The 22,860-nt window shown below is 40.2% G+C and overlaps 1 protein-coding gene across 1 annotated transcript in view; it reads right to left on the bottom strand.

The window, feature by feature from the left end:
* ZDHHC21 (zinc finger DHHC-type palmitoyltransferase 21) overlaps nucleotides 1-20,848 on the bottom strand; it is a 44,413-nt gene extending 23,565 nt beyond the window's left edge. Inside the window, exons 1-5 of the mRNA XM_066338523.1 lie at nucleotides 20,766-20,848; nucleotides 16,971-17,168; nucleotides 16,088-16,186; nucleotides 4,676-4,787; nucleotides 3,549-3,687 (exon numbers count right to left, since the gene is read on the bottom strand). Of these exons, the coding sequence (XP_066194620.1) occupies nucleotides 3,549-3,687; nucleotides 4,676-4,787; nucleotides 16,088-16,186; nucleotides 16,971-17,124 (504 nt within the window). The 5' untranslated portion in view covers nucleotides 17,125-17,168; nucleotides 20,766-20,848. The remainder of the gene's footprint in view (nucleotides 1-3,548; nucleotides 3,688-4,675; nucleotides 4,788-16,087; nucleotides 16,187-16,970; nucleotides 17,169-20,765) is intronic.
* Nucleotides 20,849-22,860: the final 2,012 nt, after the last annotated feature.

Genomic DNA, 22,860 nt, shown 5'->3' with positions numbered 1-22,860 from the left:
CTATGGATTGATGAGAAGTCTAATATTTATTCTTGTCATCTCACTATTCACAAGATTGATTACTTCCTAAAAGACACAGGCTTCCTGACATTTTTTCACGAAGATATAAAATTAAGAATATTCCTGTGTTAACCTCTGAAAATCACCAAAGCTTACAGAAGAACTAATACTCTGATTTTACTCAAGAAATATCTTTTTCTTGTGCTATCATACAACATAATCAATTTAATTACCATCTCTTTTATTTCTAGCAGTAATTGCACTCCTCCTGCTGGACAAACGGAGGCAACAATCATAACCTAACTTTCTAACGTGTATCAGTTACAAGAACCAAGACTACTATGAAGCAATCTTCTGCAACAACAGATGAAGCTGAAAGACTGTATAGAAACAGCTTCCTCCACTGCCTTTAGAGCTATCATCCTTAACTCAGCATAGTTAATCAAATTCCTGGGGTTTTCTTTTTTGATCCTTTAAAAATAAAAACACAAGTTTTAATTCAGAAAGGGATACTAACATGCTGATCAAATTTTCACAATGCATTAATCAGTACTGTAATAAAATTATTATTTCACAATAGCACTAAAAGCAATTTTAATTCTACAGCTTCTGTGTTATGCACTACTTTATATCTGAAGAATAAAATTTAGAGGAAGGCACACCACCAAAAAATTCACAAGTATTTTAAATGAGCAAAAATAAGCTTATTCCAGATGGCTGTTCAGAAAAAAAATTACTCAGTTCTTTGAATCTGTGCTAAATATTAGCCCCTGTCAATTCAAAAAATCTAAGCTCTCAGTTACAGCCAAAATTTCAACAAAGAACAGCACTTTTGTGAAAGGTTAAAGGTACCGCACTCTGGAATGCTGTGGTACTTCAGTTTTAATTGATATACGAAGAAAAAAATAATCTTGCAGGATGCTTGCCTAAAACCCTAACTACTACTAAGCTAATCTTCTCAGTCCTGCTCATTTGGTGTCAAAAAGACATAGTTCTGACAAATTATTCTGTGGCGCCTTAGCAACACTTTAAAAAATAAGCTTCATGGAACTCTGGTATCATCTTCCAGAGATATATATTGACTAGGCATGCTAACAAACTATTTTAGTCTTCTCTACTTCACTCTGCGCTCTCCCATTCTGGAGCTGAAAAACTGAGAAAGCAAAATACTATTCAGTGTTACACTGTACTTAAAGAAGGTCTGAACAGCCCAGACCTGCTGTGTCTACTGTTTTTCTATACGGTATAAACATATTTTTCTCTCGGAGGCACAGGAAACTGTATACTATAGCACAGATCCACTTTTTAAAAGAATGAGTGTCATTTGAGTGTCCATATGTTCACATGCAGAAATTGATAAAACCAAATAAAACCACCGGTAAAACTAAACAAAACTAAACAGAGCAAAGTACTTGATTTCTTCCAAAGCTCTCTGTAAACTTAGGCAGCCAAATACAGGAACCTGATCCACTCTTCAGGCAAATACATTAAAATGGGTTAAAATAATTGTTGCACATGTATTCTACCTCCTAACCTGTCACCGGGGTAGATATTAAAATTAGACCTCTCTCCAAAAGACATCAAATTAATCCAGCTACGCCAGCAAGAATAAGTTCTATACATATTCATACTTGATTTTTGAACTGTAATCATTAATGATTATTTATTATCACCTATTTAGGTACTGTAAAACCTCTGAAGTAAACATGATTTCCCTTTCTTTCCTTTGCACAGACCAGCTCCAAGAAAATAATTTGGTTACCCTTCATACTACTTCTAAAAAGCAAGGCTAACAGACAGAACTTTGGCTCATTACTCAATACAGCATAATATTACATGAAGAAATACGTTCAGGGAACATTCACAATAAAAAGGAAATACCCTACCATGACATTATACTATTAGAAGCTAAAAAAATCTGTTTCAGTGCCTATGAAAGATGCTCCAAGTAGACAGCAAATTCTGTTCCATATTTCCAGAGGCCTTTTAATGATTAAAATTGAAGTATTGATGTAAATGCAAAAAGTAATTAAATTCCTTTAGAATATTTTTTTTTCTTAAAGAAAGAGTTACAAAAATCTTCAACTTTGGAACATCCTCCATAACAAAAACTTGGTATCTATGAATTTGAATATAGCACTATTATCAGTTTTGATTATCCAAGGAATACAGTCTTCCTACACATTCAGCTCTCCTTTGCCACATCACTGTTGCAAACACTTTTATGGGAACATCACATCCACTTCAGACTGATACAGGAACAAATAAGAAGCTCAGAAGACTATGCCTCATCCTTTTCCAGAAATAGAATTTTTCACAAAGTGAAATCCTTATATAATGTAGGATACAGAACTATATGACAAGCTTCAGTTGCTCAAAAAAATGGAAAATGGGACTTGCCTTACCCACAATGAAGGATCAGGTTCCAGTACTCTGGAAATATGAGTATGACATCACCAGCAGAGAGTATGATGGGGTATGACATCAAGAGAGTATTAAAAAATCTTCTGCATGTCAGTATTCAGAAAAAATCTCAACAAAATTTAGAGTGCAATATCTGTGATGATTTTATTCTCTTCACTTGTGACATTTGAAATGTTACCTGATTTTGAAAATTATTTAAACTTGTTTCTAGGTTTTTCTCTTTAGTGTTATTGTATTTGTTATAGTGCAGCACAAATACAAAAGTTCATTTCAGATTTAGGCTAGAAGATTTTGCCTCTTCATAAGCAAGATGGTATAACAGTTTTTTTATATAGAAAGAGCTCTAACTTTGCTGTCCTGGCACTTTCAAGCACTGAGCAACTTTCAAGCAGTCTTCTTCAGTATTCTGAATACTACAGATAATAGGCATAAATGAGCACCAGATAGCAACTTAACAATATAAATTTCATAGCGGAAGAAATTCCTTAATTTTTTACTCTAGTCCAGTTGGTAATTCCATTTTCTCTGTGTATACAACAACCTTTTACTGATGACAAGACATGAAAATACTGTAACTATATACAGTCCACATAAAACAAACCAAATTTAATTACTCCTTAACCCACACAACTTTTTCAAAGCAACACAAAATACTGCTACAAAACCAATGTATATTCTTCCCCTTGCAGAATGATCATGCACCTTCTTCCTTTCTTAAAAAAGCAATATCAGCTTTTTAAATCACAATATTAGGATAGCTATATACTCATCTTAATTTTTCTTTGGAGAAAGTAAAAGGAAATTTGATAACATCTAAAGTATTCAATCTCATCTTTCCAGTACCCATAATCACTTCCAAAGAAAGCTGACTGGTTCTCCCCACCCTTCCCAGATTTCTAAGAAAACCAGTATTGTGTTTCTAGCATACAGAAATCATATTCCCTTTCATAAAAATATTTTCTTACTTAACATCAATCAAGTTTTCTTACCTAATAATATACAGCTAGTTGAACTCTCTTGACTGAGACTGAAGCTGAACCACCAAAAATGTGTAGTAACTGGATGCCAAAACAAGCCACATTGCAATACTATTTGTTTGCTTCACAGAGAAGACAGGTTCTTACCCAATTTTCTTTTTCCAAAGGCAAGAAGTAGTAGTAATGGCAGAAGTCAAGTATCAGCGTATAGGAGCTAAGGATCTGGGTGTAGAAACATAGCTGTAAAAAGAGCCAGTGATTGTCTTCCCCAACACAATTATTAATCCTGCAGAGAAACAAAGTGTGCATACATAAAAAGAGAAATTTAACACTCAAGTTATAATATTGTGAATAGAGGACTTTATGATTGCTTATGGAGCAAACTACTGGATGCCTTGCACCATACCTTAAAGTGTAGGCTGTGCTATGGAGATAATTGCTTAGAATGAGACACACTGCTCTGTATTTTCATATAGCAAAGGTACTACTACAACTTTAAGTAATACTCTCATAATAAAATTGGTTTTTTAAAGTCTGCAAAATTTCACAATAAAATGTCTTATCTTCTGCTACTCAACACATTTCACAGGTTGTGAACTACAGACAGTCCAAAAACTGGAAACACAAACAAATATTTTAAAATAAATGTGGTCACAGGCTACCTCAATAACAAAGAAATATGACTTAGAAATGAAGCAAAGGCACAGAATACAATACAGGCATCCCTATTCAGAAACTCCTTCTGCGCACTCCAACATGAAAAGAGTAAAGGAAACACAATGATTCTATCCTTACATCTATTCTAAGTACTAGATCAAAAACCTTTGAAATTGGGGCATAGTCTGCTTCACAGAAGTTACATGGATGCAATTTCATACAAGCATTAGCACAGACATCAGTACCAAGCTAAGCCACTGTGACAGAAGCACTACACTAGTACTATTCACTGAAGCAGCAAAAACTTTACAAAAAAGGTAGTTTGAAAAATGGCTAAATCAACATATGGGAATACTGATGTCAATTCTGTCCTCTGCTGTTTGTCTTGCTAAAAATGATACCTCAGAACTACTTTCAGGAATGTTTATTTTCACTTACTCTGAGTTCTGCTGGGGAATTATGAAAGCTCAAATTTATTACTTCTCTGCTTTAAATGCCTAAATGATTAAGCACCACTGGGAAAGAAACAGGAAAAATGTGCAGCAGTCAACACCACAAATTTCAAAGTGATTCACTAAAACAACAGTAAATTACTGGAAGAAATGTCCTGGTTTTACCATGGACAGTGGTGATCCATCCTCCTCACACAATGTCCACAGCGACTGCAATGGTGTGAACGCTTTGGTCTCATCATATTGCACTTGTTACATAACTCCCAATGTTCTAGTTCTAGGTGAAAATGTAAAGACACGTTAGAGAGATTTAAACTCAGTAATGTGTGCTCACAATAAATCCGTATGCTCGTAATTCTAATTAAAAAAACAAATCTTACTATGATCTGAGAAGGATCAGCAGCACATAAAAAGCTTTTTCCCACTGTGACCTTAATTAAACTGGAAGATATTACTGCTGCTCTGTGCCAGTTTCCTTCTCCAAAATGCTCTCTCTTCCTATAAATTCCTACAAAGTAATTATTACAGTACAAAAGCTGTGACTCAGACAAGGAAGACTGTAACTCAATTATTTCCTTACATTTCTACTGTGAAAAAAAATATCTGCTTCACAGAATCAGGATACAATCTCCCTGCTGTTCCAGAACCTCCTAAGAAACACTGCTACTGCTAGCTAACTAAAATATGACACACATGAACACTTCAGGAGCATCCTCCACCTCAAAGCATTTTAAAGGCATGTATATCACCATATGCAATTTTACACAAAAGGTAATCAAAGAAAGAGATAGAGAATAGTCTTTTATTTACAAATATATACTATATTTAAATTACTAATGTGAGATTCTTTAAAAGCTGATCTCCAGAAATACTGAGTAGCTGGAAGTACAAGGAGTACTATTGCTCAGCTTAGCTATTATTTATCTCAAATTGCACCATCCAAATTAGAAGAATTCTTTGAAAATAAAAATTCAAATTATATGTTCAAAAATTTCATCTTCACATGGAAAACAAATAAGATTAATATTGAAATAATTCCAGTCACAAAAGCATATATTTTCTGTCTTTAAGGAAAACAGGTGAATGACTGAGAAACTTAAATACTTTGACTGTTCAACTTTGTTTCTACCTAAATAAACTTTTTTGAGACACAAAATTTTCTCAGATCTCAGGGAGAGAGGGAAAAAACGAAAAAAAGTTTAATATTTACAGTTGGACATTCTGAAATTTTTACTTTAAAACACTTTCACTATGTAAACAAAATAAATTTATATTTAGTACTTCTGAGCCACCTGCAGGCAGCTCTAATCTTGTCTTTCTTGCTGCAAAATAACTTTTGGACACCGGAAGTAAACAAACCTAATATCGAAGATCATTAAACTAGTAATAATGACAGATGGAAACTAATTTACAATCTGTTCCCATACATCTGGTGTCGCAAAGGTGTCACTCACTAATAGAGTAGCTACCAGCAGAGTTCAGAAACACCCCAAATCATTTTTTAACACAATTTATACTATGCAGAAATGTACCCTCCTGTCAGCCTAGAGAATACCAGAGAACTGAAGTGCCTCCTCCAGTGTGGAGGCTCATAAGGGCTATGCGGACGGAGCAACGCTCCAGGCACTCCCATGGAGGGAGCCTAACCCTTGAGTTTTTCTATCCAAGTTGTTTAACCCTGTACTGTTTGAAGTTTACTTCCTGATAGGTTGGTTACCTTACCCCTGATTGGTTGTTGTCTTTTCTCCTCAATTCTGTACCCTGATTGGTCCGTTTTGGATCCTTTCCCCTATTGGGTAACTTTTCAATCTGCACCCCGTTGGTTAACTTTTCAATCCGCGCCCTTATTGGATAGTTTTTCAATCCGCATCCCTATTGGTTGGTTTAGCAAACCCCACCCCCTAAATTACGAATAAAAACCGGGCTCTCCGGACTTTTGGGTCCTTCTTCGGAGAGTCGGAGAGGAATAAAGAAGGCTCCTGGAGAAGACCCCCGGCTCCTGTGATCTTTCCCGTGCCACCTGGGTCACCCCTGCCTAGAAGACAGCTGCATCAGCAGCTGCAGCCTGGATAGAGCTGACAGGCTTGATCGCTGCGGCGATCTCACAAAAAGAGCTGATCACTCTATAGGAGTGCCCGTGCCGCCTGAGCTGAGGCCGTCTCCCCGTGGGCGACTCACTTGGGAAGGTCGCGGCACCCAGATCATCCCAGCTAGGGAACTGGGCGGTCAGCGACAACTGGCACCCAACGTGGGGCCCCTTTTGGGTTCCCCTGGTGAGCCGTTCCCACTTGTGGGAGGAAGAAACGGCCTTGGGTTGCCCAGTTCCTCCGAGGGACCCTTCTGTGTTGTATCAGTAGGCACCGAGGAGGCATCGATCAGGACCTGCTGAAGACATCGGACAGCAGCCGATTGGACCAGGCGGCCACCCCCCTTCGGTTTTTTTCAGGCGAAGAAGAATCGTGAGTTTGTTGGGCTTTTTGTTTCTGTTTTTCCTTATACCATAGGGGAGGGAGTGGAGACAGGATGGGGAGTAAGCTGAGCCGTCCAACGCTCACCCCATCAGAGCGGGAGTTTTATGTCCAAGTTAAAAATACCCTTGTTGGAGCGAATTTTAAGTTTTGTAAGGAGTTTTTGAAGGGTTTTGTTCAATGGATTTTTCAATCCTTTCCTAATGTTAAGTTAGCATTGGTTAAGTCTAATCAGTTTTGGGATGCAGTGGGAATCAAGTTAACTGTTGTTCAATTGGAAGGGGATACTTCTGTAGCGAAGTTTTTTCCGTTATTTAAGTTAATAATAAAGGCAACTGAAAGGAGTAGTTTGGGAGGAGATTCGGGGAATGTTCGGGGACCCCAGTTAAAAACCCTTACCCCTCTTCCCTCACCCCGTGTCCCTAATTCCTCTTCCCTATCTGAGGGTGGGTCGGCGGGCACGTCCTGCAGCACTGCACTGGGTAGCCACCGTCTCTCGGGCTCTCCCCAACCCCCTCTCTACCCTTCTCAGGACAGTGCTGGCCACACTTCCCTGGGCCTTCCCTGCAACCTCCTTCCTATGCCCACCTACCCAGTTTTACCCCCTCCACACGTTTCAAGTTTGCAATTATTGAGTTCTGTTTAGATTCAAGATGGCGTCAGCAAGATGGCTCGTCCCGCCATTTTACCTCCTTCACTCCCAAGTTTTCCCGCCCTTAATCCACAAAATGGCCACTCAGTTGTGATGTCATCACCTGTTGACCCCACCCCTAAGTACACCCTCCTTACAGACCCCGCCTATGACCACACCCTTGAAAGGTACCTGCCCCCTGCCACGCCTATTGCCCTGCCTACCTCACAGGCCACGCCTACCTCCAAGACCACGCCCCTTGACCCCGCCTCTCGAGCAACAACACACCCCCTTGCCTCCCCGGCGAAATACCGGAAGGGAGGGTGGGAGTAACCGGAAGGAAGCCATCTTGGCTTCGGATGCTACTCGTAGCAAGGCATCCCCTTCAAGCACAAACAAAAGGCAAGGTCGTCGAGGCAACAAGCCCCCTTTATCCTCCTCGAAGGACGACAGCAGTGACTCTTCGTTATCGGACATTGAGGACCATTGGGCAAAAGTTAGGGAAGAGGCAATAAAGGACAAAGACTGGGATATGGCAAACAGAATAACAGTGTTTCCGATAATGGTTAGGGCAAAAGACAAGCCCGAAAGGTGACCTGGCAAGCTATGCCTTTTAATGAGTTAAAGGAACTTCACAAGGCTGCTAAGGAGCATGGTCGAGGTTCTCATTATTTTAGGCACATACTGGAAGCCACTTTTGCTGCACATACACTGCTGCCGCATGATATCAGAAATATCATTGGATGTCTATTAACCCCAGCGGAATATTTAATTTGGGAAAGAAATTGGAAAAAACAATTGGCTACACTGGTGGCAGCATATCAAAATGATCTTGATAAACCAAATTTAATATTGGAGCAAATTGCTGGGGAAGGAAATTATTTAAAACCGACTGAACAGTTTGACATTCCGGATTCCACCTTAAGAGAAATTGCCAGTGCAGCAAAGGCGTCTCTCCTTTTGGTGCCTGATGAAAAAGTGCCTGTGCAAAGTTTTACGAGTATTAAACAAGGAATAGACGAATCACTTACAAAATTTGTGGACAGATTAAAGGCAGCCTTAGAAAAACAACTTGAAAGTGCTGATGCCAGAAAAGAGATGTTAATAAAGATGGCCTTAATGAATGACAATTCAGCCACAAAGCCCATCCTTCGATCCTTACCTTTGGATCCCGAACCAACTATTGATCAAACGATAGAGGCATGTATAAAACATAATTCCACTGAGAACACTGTTGAGCAGGCAGTAGCACAAGGCATCGCACAGGGCACGTCAGGAGCCTTTGCGGTTATAACAGCTAAAGACAATCAAAGGTGTTTTAATTGCTGACAATTTGGACACTTTATTGCGAACTGTCCTGAGAAAGAGATGGCTCAGGACCACCGACGTATTTACAGTAAGGGGTGGAAGCCGGGAAACGCCAGGGCGAGCGCGGATCGGCGCCGCACGACGACAACAAATTTCCAGCCTGCATCCCTGGATCGCAACCCTCAGCTGCCGAAAGAGGACAACAAGGACCACTTTCCATGTGGAAAGAAGGTACCAGCTTCAGAAGTTCCCACACCGATGAAGACCAATCGGTTTACACCGAGATACAGGTGGGAACCCGGCGCGAGGTGGTAAGCAACGTATCTGTTCAATTTGACTCAGACTATATATATAGAATCGCTACGGGTAAAAAAGCACCTCTGAGAGGACCAACTGCCATTTTAATCATAGGCAATCCTATTCGTAAGCCAGCTGCGTTGGCAGTAATTCCAGAGGTGCGGACTTTCGATCCGGAAGAGGAGATTTTTATTTCTGTTATATGCTTAGATTACCCTTATTTCTTGCCAGCAGGAGTACCCCTCGCTCAGGCATTTTTATTGCCCAAAGAGTTACCAGATACTGTGCCACAGAACCCGACTGTCCTATGGGTTCAGTTGATGGGGGCAAGGAAACCCGTAATTAAATGCACTCTGTTCTCCCAAGGAGAAAGAATCAAAAGATTGGGAATGATGGACACTGGCGCTGATGTAACTCTTATCACAAAATCTGAATGGCCATCAAATTGGGAGCTGGAGCCAGTATCGGGTTTTATTTCTGGTATTGGAGGGGTCGCAACATCGTGGCGAGCAAAAAAGAACATTGTCATTAGTGGCCCGGAGGGAAAGGTGGCTACAGTAAGACCTTTTGTCATCAGGGCCCCGATTACTTTGTGGGGAAGAGATGTCCTGTCCCAATGGGGGGCTACTCTTACCATTAACTACAGGGATTTTTAGTGGGGGCCACTGAAGAGCGCGCCTTGGATATCCCCCAACTCAACTGGAAGCAAGATCATCCAGTTTGGGTTGATCAGTGGCCCTTATCCAAGGAGAAATTGCGCGCATTGGAGACCTCAGTCGAGGAACAGCTGTCCAAAGGGCACATTGTTCCCTCAAATAGTCCCTGGAATACCCCTGTCTTTGTGATCAAAAAACCTGGGAAGGACAAATGGAGGTTGTTACAGGACCTTAGGAAAGTGAATGAAGTGATTGAGGACTTTGGGCCCTTACAGCCAGGAATGCCTTCCCCCATGCTGTTGCCCAGAAATTGGCCACTCGCAGTCATTGATATTAAAGACTGTTTTTTTAACATTCCTCTTCATCCAGCGGATGCTCCCCGATTTGAGTTTTCTGTTCCATCTTTAAACCGGCAGGCACCCTTAAAGCGCTACCATTGGCTGGTTCTCCCTCAAGGGATGAAAAATAGCCCATCAATATGCCAGAGGTATGTCGCTTCAATATTATCTCCAATAAGGGAAAAATTTCCGGACAGTGTTATTTTGCATTACATGGATGATGTCCTTTTGTGTGCTAAAGACCAAGCTGACTTAGACGTTGTTCTTAAAGCTACTAGGACTGCTATCGAGGAAGCAGGCTTCGAAATCCAGCCGGAAAAGATCCAGCTCACCAGCCCCTGGAACTACTTGGGTCTCCGAGTGTGGGAGAGGACAGTGACACCACAACAAGTCGTCATTAATACCAACCCCAGGACCCTCAATGAAGTGCAGCAACTTTGTGGATTCACCAACTGGGTAAGACCTCTCCTGGGAATCTCCTCCGAGGAATTGGCCCCGCTATTCAACCTACTTAGAGGAGACAGTGCACTCAATTCGCCTAGACACATGATGCCGGAAGCACGAGATGCAGTCACCAGAGTGCAAGAAGCCCTGTCTGCTCGGCAAGCACACAGGTATGAGCCGAGCCTACCCTTTTCCTTGGCCATCCTACGTAATACCCCACATTTTTACGGACTGCTCTTTCAATGGGATCCTGAATTGAAGAACCCTTTATTGATTCTGGAATGGATTTTTCTCCATTCCCAACCCCAGAAAAAGGTGACTACTCCTCAGGAAGCCATAGCTGCGGTTATCCGCAAAGGTAGATCGCTCATGTGCTCTCTTGCAGAGTGTGATTTTACATGCATATATGTCCCATTGGCAAATGCTGAGGAGCTGGAGTTTCTGCTCCAAAGGAATGATAGCCTCCAGTTCTCTCGATAACTATTCTGGTAGCATTTCAATTCATTATCCCGGACATAAATTGTTTAAGACAAATTTTAATCTGGTCCCAAAATTTGTCCAAAGTTCCCTCTCCAAGCTGTGACAGTCTTTACTGACGGCTCAGGATCTTCCCATAAGTCAGTTATGACTTGGAAAGATCCGAGGACTCAGCAGTGGGAGTCTGGTGTCCGGGTGGTGGAAGGATCCCCTCAAATTGCAGAACTTACAGCCGTTGTCAGAGCTTTTGAAAAGTTCAAAGACCAACCTCTTAATTTGGTTACTGATTCGGCCTATGTAGCAGGAGTAGTCATGAGAGCAGAGCATGCTTTTTTGAAGGAAGTGTCTAACAAAACTTTATATTCCTTGCTTTCTAAATTGATTTTTCTTATCTCCCACAGAAAGCAACCATTCCATATCATGCATGTTAGATCACACACTGACCTCCCCGGAGCCATCGTGGAAGGTAACAGAAGAGCAGATGCCTTAGCTATGGTAGCACAGACCTCCAATTTACCCGACACTTTCCAGCAGGCAAAACTTTCGCACCAATTTTATCACCAAAATGTACACACTCTAGTAAAAATGTTCCATCTATCGCGAGAGCAAGCCAAGGCTGTTGTGGGGTCGTGTCCACAATGTCAGTCCTACTAATTACCTTTCCTCGAAAGAGGAGTTAATCCCAGAGGGCTGAACAGTAACGAATTGTGGCAGACTGATGTGACTCACATCCCATCCTTCGGACGACTAAAATATGTACATGTCTCTGTAGATACCTTTTCAGGGGCAGTTTTTGCATCGGCCCATGCGGGAGAAAACATCACCTTTGTGAAAAGACATTTCTTGCTGGCATTTGCTACACTGGGAGTACCACGAAAAATTAAGACCGACAATGGGCCTGCTTATGTGTCAAAGCAATTGAAAACATTTTTTCAAGAATGGGGAATTCAGCACGATACAGGCATACCATATTCTCCGACAGGTCAATCAGTTGTTGAAAGGACTCATCAAACCATCAAAAAGGTCCTTCATCAACAGCGGGGAGGAACAGAGACATTATCTCCCATTGAGAGACTCTGTAAGGCTCTATATGTAATTAATTTCTTAAATTGTTCTAGTACAGAGCCCAATCCCCCCCGTGATAAGGCATTTCTCAAATTCGGCCCGAGCAAAGCTTGATGAGAAACCGCCTGTGTTGATCAAGGATCCAGAGTCCCATCAAATATCTGGACCTCATCAGCTGATAACCTGGAGGAGAGGGTATGCATGTGTATCGACCCCTTCAGGCCCAAGATGGCTCCCAGCAAAAAACATAAAACCATACATGGGACCACTTGAAAAAGAAAGTGCTGATAATAACACGAGTGTCATTGAGCCACCCACAGGGATACCGGAGCCACAGAAAACAGCAGCTTGGGAAAGAAGAAAAAGAAGGCCACAGACACCAAAGACTATACACCGACCACTTACCAGATCACAGACGATTTCTGCGAAAGACAGTGGCATGATTGATGCTGCTAGAGACACCACGTGCTGATCTGTTTACCAAAGACTGTGCTGAGCCTCAGAGAGGCTCGGAAGATCGTACCCCAAACCTGTTTTCTCCAGGACACCTCGGCTCCCTTGTTCTTGATCCTAATCCCTTGCCCCTCTCTCCTGTACCCCCTTATCCCCAAGTTATATAAGTTTAAAGATGTTAAGACTATCTTAAAAGGATGGATGCTAACCCCAGCTTTCTGTTTATGAGATATCCTAGGGCCAAGATGAGCCACCGACTGGTCACGGCATGGATGCTTTCAGTGATTCAGACGCTCTTCCTGGTTAAGATGGGTCAGACCTGGATAATCAAACAGCCGCAGGAGAATGTCTGGGTCACCCTTGCAAAGTCCCTTCAACAACAAAGCCTGTGCCTGTCCATGGGCAATGCTCATAACCCCTTGTCAACCTGCCTCGTAGGGGTTCCCCTGCAGCCACATGAATATCCCTTTACGGGGAAAATACCAAATCCGGTAGACACCTGGGATGAGTGGACGGGAATATTACCGCATGCATCAGAAGAGCCCCAGGAACTGGACCTTTCGGGGTCTTCCCCAGCCATGTATTGTACCTTCCCGATCCACTCGATATCCCAGAATGTTGCCAAAAGGAATATTCATGATCTGTGGGGATAGGGTATGGGCAGGAATCCCTGCTCGTCTTCAAGGAGGACCATGCACTCTAGGTAAGCTCACCATTTTGGCCCCAAACGTTACGCTATTACATGATTGGCAAAATAAGAAACAAGAATCAGGTTGGGGAAAAAGAGATTTAAAAACCTTTCAAGAGGATTGCAACAGCCAAATTACTGATTGGTCTCGACAAAAGCAGATACTCATGTCAATATTTCTGCCATGGGTAGCTGCAGCAAAAGCATTGGGTGAGCTATCACACCTGGAGTGCTGGATGGGTAAGCAAGCAAATTTGACATCCGTGGTGCTCAGTGACCTCCTTGAGGACGAGGAGACAATTCGGAAGGCCACCCTCCAGAACCGAGCAGCGATCGATTTTCTGCTGCTAGCCCATGGACTCGGCTGTGAAGAATTCAAGGGACTGTGCTGTTTCAACCTCTTTTCTCACAGAGAAAGCATCCAGGCAAAGATCAAAGCGATCCAAGACACTGTGAAAGAACTTAAGATGGAAAAGCCCACGGAATGGTCGGACAATATTTTTAAGAACTGGGGATTGAAAGGATGGGTTGCATCCTTCCTTAATGGATTTATGTGGGTTTTGGGTGTTATCTTGATTGTTTTGGTTACCTTTGCAGTTGGGTTAAAATGTTTAGAAAAGTTTTCAAAAAAGGTTTTTATATTAAATAAAGAAGGGGGAGTTGTGGAGGCTCATAAGGGCTATGCGGACGGAGCAACGCTCCAGGCACTCCCATGGAGGGAGCCTAACCCTTGAGTTTTTCTATCCAAGTTGTTTAACCCTGTACTGTTTGAAGTTTACTTCCTGATAGGTTGGTTACCTTACCCCTGATTGGTTGTTGTCTTTTCTCCTCAATTCTGTACCCTGATTGGTCCGTTTTGGATCCTTTCCCCTATTGGGTAACTTTTCAATCTGCACCCCATTGGTTAACTTTTCAATCCGCGCCCTTATTGGATAGTTTTTCAATCCGCATCCCTATTGGTTGGTTTAGCAAACCCCACCCCCTAAATTACGAATAAAAACCGGGCTCTCCGGACTTTTGGGTCCTTCTTCGGAGAGTCGGAGAGGAATAAAGAAGGCTCCTGGAGAAGACCTCCGGCTCCTGTGATCTCTCCCGCGCCACCTGGGTCACCCCTGCCTAGAAGACAGCTGCATCAGCAGCTGCAGCCTGGATAGAGCTGACAGGCTTGATCGCTGCGGCGATCTCACAAAAAGAGCTGATCACTCTATAGGAGTGCCCGTGCCGCCTGAGCTGAGGCCGTCTCCCCGTGGGCGACTCACTTGGGAAGGTCGCGGCACCCAGATCATCCCAGCTAGGGAACTGGATGGTCGGCGACACTCCAGAAGTACAAAATCCCTGATACATCATAAACCAAACCAAAATATCAAAGTCATGACCTAGCCTAAATGTTTCACCTTCAGAAGCACTTATTAAGTATGACTGCCATATGGACTGAATGGAGCATGCAAAGGTTGGAGAACTATGCAAAGAGACACCTTAAATTAGAAAAAACCCATTTGTGTACAAAGGGAATTTGCACTGGTCCTGTTGTTTTGAAGGTAAATGACAATTTCAATACAAATGTAACTGTCTGTAACTAGCGAGTGTCTTCATTATCCAGCTCAGGTTACAAAATCCATGTTGCTCTTCTTGCAGCAAAAACTCTGACTCCAGAACCCAAGCCTGAAACACCTGACATTTTACTAGATCAAAGGATCAGTTGCCAGAAGAAAAAACACTTGCATGAGGTCTTCTGCAATTAGTGTTGACACATCTGAATCCTGCGGAGATGCACCCCTTTCTAGTATCAGCTGTCTACTTCATGCACATTGTATCATCAGCACTAACGCTAAAAATACCATGTTTTCGAACATATCATCCTAGATTTTCAGTATCAGGAAGAGAGAGCAAAATTTTATTCTGGGCATTCACCATATCTCAAGACAAGACAAAGTATTCACCCTCACTGCATGGGATATGTTTTCTTCATTCATGAAGTGTTATCTGTTAATGTGATAAATCTCATGCTGTTTAACAGCACTACTCCACTCTAAACTCCTAAGAAAAAGCTCTATGCATTAGATAATAGCACCCAACAGTTCATAAAAATACTGTCTATCTCTGTGGAGAATTATTCAGGTTCTAAATTTCCTCCAACTTCTGGAGCACTGGATATCATCCAGAAATTGTGGGATAAATTTAAAAGAAGGACTTGCTCCATTAAGTTGCTACTTTATAAAAATGCATTGTAATTAGCATCATGATTCAGGTTTTTTTTGTTAACAGCCCACAGAGTCTTAAGACTCTGGGAAAAAAAAAAAAAGAGTAAGAACCACAAAGGTAAAAACCAGCATAGAACTACCACCCACCACCGTTTTCAACATCATATAAATTTACTTAGACAAAAGCAATAGAATTAAAATAATTAGCCACCTCTAAACATTTTTTTATTAAATATTATCAAGTTAGTAGCATACGCAATATGTTTGAAAGTCTAGAATACAAAAAAATCCATGGAAAAATTTCCTAGCAGGTCTCACATAGCTGGACTTTCTGGTAAAATATAAGTTTTAGAAAATGAAGTTTTGAGGCTACACAAGGAAAAGTGCTAGAAATTTACAACTTAAAAACAGAGACATACTAACTTTATTCAGCAGGGACAGCTCATGGTTTCCATCAAATCTCACAAAGTCAAATTTATTCCTACTTATTTTGAGGATACTAAAATAACTTTTATTCAATTATACAGAAACATTTATACAATTTAACATACCTGTAATTGGTATCTTTGGATTTTCAGGTAGTTTTCCTGGATCTGCTACTGAGGCTCTAAATAATGAAGCTATACAAAACAATGAGCAGAAGTAATAACCTAAAAAAAAATTAAATAAGCATTTGTTAGTATTTTTCATACTCATGAAGTGCACTGTATCAAAAATACAGATGCTCCAGAACTGAGTTGGAAAACAGTCAGCCTTCTCATTCAATTTCAGATATATTTTTAATATTAAGTATACAACATTAAGAACCTCCCAATAAATAGAGTGAAAAAAGTAGTAAACAGTTCTGATAGCACCAGCATGTGCTACTATGATCACACTACTGTTTTTAAGACATTCCTCCACTGTTTTACCACACAAGCACCAATCATACCACACCTCAAAGCCTCCATATGAAAGATATTCCCAATAGTGCATCTTCAACCTGAAGTTTGTTCCAGCCATAATTCAAGCCTTTTCCCCAGCAAACCTATCAGCAAAACTCATATGAGCTAACCCCTACAGGGATGTATGACAAAACTAACAAAATTTAGTGTGTTCCAAATCATCAGTACAATCACACCAAATTCTGACAGGTACTTAGAGATGTGAACCTGAAATCCTGTCAACAAGTTCTAAGTACAGGACCTGAAAGCCACATTCAGGTTTTTCACCAGTCTCCACAAAAACATGTTCTACAATAACACCTGTGAAATGAAGTGTCTCAGCTTCTCAGAACAAAAAAAAAATGTAGGACTCATCTTACCCTTTATCTTACCTTTTGTCTTTACTTTCACACTAGTTTTTATTTTTGACAGGGTTGGTTTTTTTTATGCATGGTAAGTAGAGATGCTATTTTATTAGCAGAAAAAAGTTAAAATAGTTAAAATTACTTACACAAAACTGCCACAACTGAAATATTTCCCTCTTCATAATGAGGAAAAAGGATGACCTTTGGAATGAAGATTGTATTGTACAGCCAGATGAAAATAATTAGGCCCATGCAACACCAACCCTGAGGATCAACCACAAAGTGAATTCGTTGCCCCATTGAACACAACAGGTAATAAATTGTCACAACCCAGGAAGACAATCCTAAAGAGATAAATAAAAATATTTAAATATTTTTTTAAAAAGAATAAATTAACTAGTATATTGCAGCCTATATGGTTCACACATTCAAATTCATACATTCAAGTAAGAAAGAAAAAAAAAAAACTGTCAGCTGCTGATTTAAGGAATTACATAAAAAGTTACAAACATTTCAGGTACATTTTTCAAGTATCAGGTAGTGAATAATTCTCTGATTTCATTAATTAGTTCTATCTGGCTAAAAAGTAACATTTATTAACAAGATGCAAGTAAAATCACTACCTGGGAAAACTACCAAGTAATAGGTAAAGCAGCAACTGTCAGTCAGGTGGCAGCAGCAAAGAAAACTCTTCCACTAAACAAAAAAGATTGCAAAGCAAATAAGAAATATAGGGGATTATTTATGTTCCACAAAGATTCACCCCACGTCTCTATTACAGATTCTCCCCCTGTATTTCATGTTTGCTTTCTTAAAGCTTTTATGCTAAAATAGTCAAAAGCTTCACTAAGAATTCAGGGTTTCATCGCTTAAAAAAACCTCCTTCATGACATTAACATCAAACCAAGGGAGAAAGGAGTCATTACTCTGATATTTTTCATATAGATTATTAAAAATATCACACAGTGCAACATTTTCTAATAATCACATTTAAAACATTCAGGTTTACATCCTTAGTGGGCTTTGTTTTAGACCGAAGAAACATCACCAAGTCCTACAATGTGAACTTCTCAGCTTCATAAACCAATCTCCATAACACAGCACTAAGTCCTAACCACTGTTCAGCACAACTATCAGGGGAGGGATTACTGATGTTATTTTTTCTTGTCAGACCACCTCTATATACATATTTTATTATTGCAATACACACATATATCTCAATCTACTCTCTTACTCACTAGTTTCCTAAATTTCTGTGTTTCAGGAATCTTGTCCATTTCTGATAGATTTCTTTCCATTCCTTTCAGCTTCTACTTGTTGCATTGAAATTTTGTTTATCAAACTACTGTTTCCAGGAGCTTTGCTTACTTGTTTCATTTTTGACTATCCTCAATTGCATTCAAAATTTCTTTACTTAACCTTATTGACAAATTTCATTAATGTCTTTTCCTCTTTTATTAGATGTCTTATCAAAATCAGACACAAACAAGCTGTCATTTTCCCACACTTCTCCTTTGCATCATTTATCATAACGTTTGTTTGCTATCTTCTAATGTAACAGTGCCCCCATTCAAGTACAGCAGAGTAATAAATGTTTGGTTTTATCCTAAAAATACCAAATTTCCTAACATTTGCTTTTAGAACCATACTGTATATTGAATAAAGCTGCTGTGTTGTTAGAACTTGTTTTTAAGCTCATAATAATCATAAAACCTATTTAGGCCTATAATCCCTCTTAATATCTAGCATGCATGCACTACTGGCTGTTACATGCATGGTATCAATGTACACTTATGTACATACTCTAGACAAAACACGATGTGATATTATACCACTGAATCTGCCAGTTGTTAATGTGTCTGTTGTAAGCAGGCTGTGGTAACCAGCAGTTTTAGAATAAAAAAAAATCCTATGTACTTCTAAGCATGTACTAATGAAGGACCCGTCCCACCAAGGAGACAAGGTGAGGGAGAAGGTGAGGAAACTGCACATTCAGGGGTGCTGAAAAGGAGACTGACAAGATCCCCACCAAGTTCTTGCAGCTACAGAAACCTCCACTGCACTAGGAGAAGCAGTCTCAGCTGATCAAGCTGGATGTGGAGACGCAGAGTGCAGCAAAGTCTGAGAGCCTCTGTGTCCCAGCACCAAGAGGACAGTTCCTGTTCTGCCTGCAGATCTGATCTACAGAGCAGGTTCCAAGCCCTGGCAGAACACATGGATGGAAAGTTCTGTCCAAGGAAGCCTCTGAGCCATCTATGCCTGAATCCTGTGGCAGTATGTGAAGCATGGGGTAAGGAACACTGGTGGGTCCCTGCTTCTGGGACAAAGACACCTCTGCCAGCCCAACCTGTCACCTGGCAAAGTATGCTGCTTGCCGGGGCCTGGGTCCTGGATACCATGGACAGACTGGCAGTAGTCTGGCCCTTAAACTATTATATTACCCTCAGGTGCTCTTCCATTCAGGCACCATGGACACAGCCAGGGGAGACCAGAAGACTATCTAGTGACTACACAGTTCACAGCGTGTTGGCCAAAGTCTGGTAGGCAAGTGGTGTCTCGCTCATGCTGCTGGTGAAGGGGGAGAACTGGAGGAGAAGCAGACATATCCTGCAAATGGGCAAGTGGTTGTGCAGCATTTACATCTATAGAACCTTCTACTAGGCTCAAGAACTGAGGGTGAAAGGGAACAAGATCCAACTGAAATTGCATAGGGTAAAAGCATCTTTGCCAAGAGGCTGGTTAATCAACTTGGCGATTGCTTAAACAAGGAATGCTGACCGAAGAAGGTGGTGACCTCTGAATGAGCAAGGAAGTGGTGGTTGTGGTTTGCAAGCAAAGGATGCAGAATGATGTAAAAAACAGAGATCTTATAATCAGCCAAACCAAGGTAAAGTGGGGCTGCACCAAGTATGTGCACACAACTGACACAGGAACACCATGTAGGTACACTAAGACAGGGTTAGAAAAACCAAGATCCTCCTAGAGTTGAATCTAGGTGAGGGATATGAAATTCCAAGAGAAAGATTTGTACAGGTACATGAGCAGCATACGGGAGGCTAGAGGAAATGTCAGCCTGCTGCTGAAAGAATCAAAATTATACAAAAAAGTCAAAGCATCTTGTTTACCTCAGTCTTTTATGGGTAAGACCTGCCTTCTGGAATTCCAGGTCCCTGAGATCTCTGCCAAAGTGTAGAGGACAAAAGACTTATCCTGAGCAAGGGAGGATCAGATTAATAAATTTTAAGTGAACTGGATCTAACATTCCATGTGACCTGCTGTGGTGCCAACCTGAGCTGAGAGAGCTGATCTTGTCATTGTGAAGTCATTCTCAACTACGTTTGGAAGTTTTATGCTGCTGGGTGACACTTCAGAGGACTCAAAAAAACAAGTGTCGGTGAAAACCCTGCTTTCAAGGTCAAGAAGGAGGAGCCAGGCAACTGCAGGCCTACCAGTCTCACCCTGTTCCCTGGGAAGGTGAAAGAAACAATCCTGGAAACTGCTTTTAAACACATGAAAGACAAGAAGGTGACTGGGAGTAATCACCACGAATTTACAAAGAGAAAATCATGCAGATTGACAGAAACATAGAGGCCAAAAAACCCAAATGTAACTAGAAACACTGCTGACCACTGAGGAATCCATCTGTTTTCCATCTTACCAGAGCAGCAGAGATTATGTGACTTCATAGCACTTCCTCAGAATGGGAAATTCAACAAACAGAACAGAGAGATATAATTACTGAAATACTTGCTCCTGAGTGACTTACTTACACAATGTGCAAGCAATAAGCAGTGAGAGAGATTCAGGAGAAAACAAAAAAGAATGCCTCTCAAGGAAATATATATCAATTTTTTACCCCTCAGTGACTTACTTTTGCCTGCATGACCATATTCACTTTTATAATTACAAAACCAAAACATCAGCCGCCCTCAAAACCATACCTTCGATGACAAATTCCACAATTAAGCCCGAACTATGCAAATAATACAGGCCTCACTCTCAAGACAGGGTAATTTTTCATCTGTCTTCTGTGTCTTCTGAAAGAGACAGAAAATAATATGATACACAAACAACCATTATCACTTGTTTGAAAGGCAGCACATAATATATTATTTTCTATTCTGTTTTTTAAACCCTACCTTACTGAGTAGAGCTATCTCCAAACTGACACATTAATTCTAACTACCATTCCTCAAATCTCAGTTCTAGTCCATTTCACAATTTTAAAATATATTTAAAAGGATGTAAGGGTTCAGAGGAAGGTTTATGTAAAACTGCACTATTGCAAATGTATTTCAGTTACGCACAATTACTTCCTGTCTACTGTAATAGTACATTAAGTTGTATATTTTTCATTATATTTCGTCAGCAATATCATATAAATTATGTTAATATATTGACTTACTCTGGCAAAGTGAATTTTTCCCCTCCTTCTCTTGGTTTATGTACCATGCATAAATATATAAAGAGAGAGGAATAAGTTAAAACTAAGGGGTTCAAAATCTGATAACTAGGAAGGAAATACTAGATTAAAATTTAAGTCACAAACAAAGTAAATTAAATACTCTTTCAAATACAGTGTCAAAAAAAAAAAAAAAAGATGGCTGATCTCATAATTTTGTTCTTCAAAATTAGTAATTTCTGATCAGAACAACTACAATATGCAAAGAAAAAACTATATAAGAAGATTTACAACAAATAAATGAGAGAAACAATTAAGTGATTTATATCTGTATACACTCAATATTCATACAACCAATTAAATCCTCCAAGCAAAGGAATTTTCCAATTAAATAATTTAGGAGAAAATATGGAGCCCTAATATCAGAGGTTTTTTGGTTTTCTTCCCTTGCAACCTAATTTATAGCTATTTCATTTAAATAAACAACTCAAATATAAATCATTTGAAAGCCAACAGTAGCTGCGCCTATGAAAAGCTTCAGCTGCACCAAAACATTTCCTACGTGATCAGGAATTGTTCTTGCCTTTACAAAAAACAACTTTTATTACAGGATGCCTGGACAGCATTTTTTCCTAACCCTTTTATTTCTGCCCAGTTCCATCAATGTTATCATAAACTCAGTATTTTGTTCACTACAGTCACCTGCAATATGACTCTTCATGTGACATCCACAGAATAATGAGACCACAGAATGAGTCAGGCAGGCAGAAAGTCAATTCCAAGAAATGAGAAAGCCTTGTGCCAACCAGAAATATTAACATGAAATATAAATTGCTTTAATAGACTCATCTGAATGCAACCCTAGAAAAATAAAAAGTATACAATTTTGCATCAAGATTGTCCCAAAACATACTTAGAAAACTATATTTCATAAATGCATCCAACATGAGCAGTACTCAATTTCTCACCCCGAGAAGCACAACAGTAAGCTCTGGGGACATCCTGTTTCTTGCACGTTCATTGGTATTGCACTGATACACAACTATAGAAACTGTGCCTCATTTTAGCCCTGCTCATTAAGAAAAGTATGATTTCTGAAATTTGACTTGCAGAACTTTTTTCACAAATCCTTGAACAAGTGCAGAGCACAGATCAGTAATTTATTGTATTGTTTGCTGTGAAACACAGTTTTGAGATCAAACAAATTGAACAATATTATGCTCTATAATACACATTCCAAGAGTGGAAAAAACACCACTTTCTAAAAAGGCTGTATCCTAAGCAAGTCAGAAAAAGGAACAGAGAGTAGAAACACAAGAGAGCCACACTTCTCATATTTGTGACAGCTAAGGCAAGACAGCAGCCTCCCCCAGTTTCTAGATCCAGCTGCATTTTTACACCAGTGACCTTCCTGAAATCTGAAGAATTACTGCCAAAGACTACTGATACTAAAACTAAAAATACTTCAACAGGAAAAAACAAGGCGGATTTGAAACAATGAACTAAACTTCTTTCACAAACTAAATTTTAAAGAAGTCATGTTATGTTATCAAGTGTCAGAAAAGAATTGTTTGAGCTTTTCTGCAACTCTTCCGTTTAACAAAACAGAACAGGTATCTGAATAGCCAGTTAAT

The sequence above is a fragment of the Sylvia atricapilla genome, chromosome Z (genome assembly GCF_009819655.1).
Source record: "Sylvia atricapilla isolate bSylAtr1 chromosome Z, bSylAtr1.pri, whole genome shotgun sequence".
NCBI lineage: Eukaryota > Metazoa > Chordata > Aves > Passeriformes > Sylviidae > Sylvia > Sylvia atricapilla.
The sequence above is the reverse complement of the archived record's forward strand: the minus strand, read 5'-3'. Positions and strand labels throughout refer to the sequence as shown.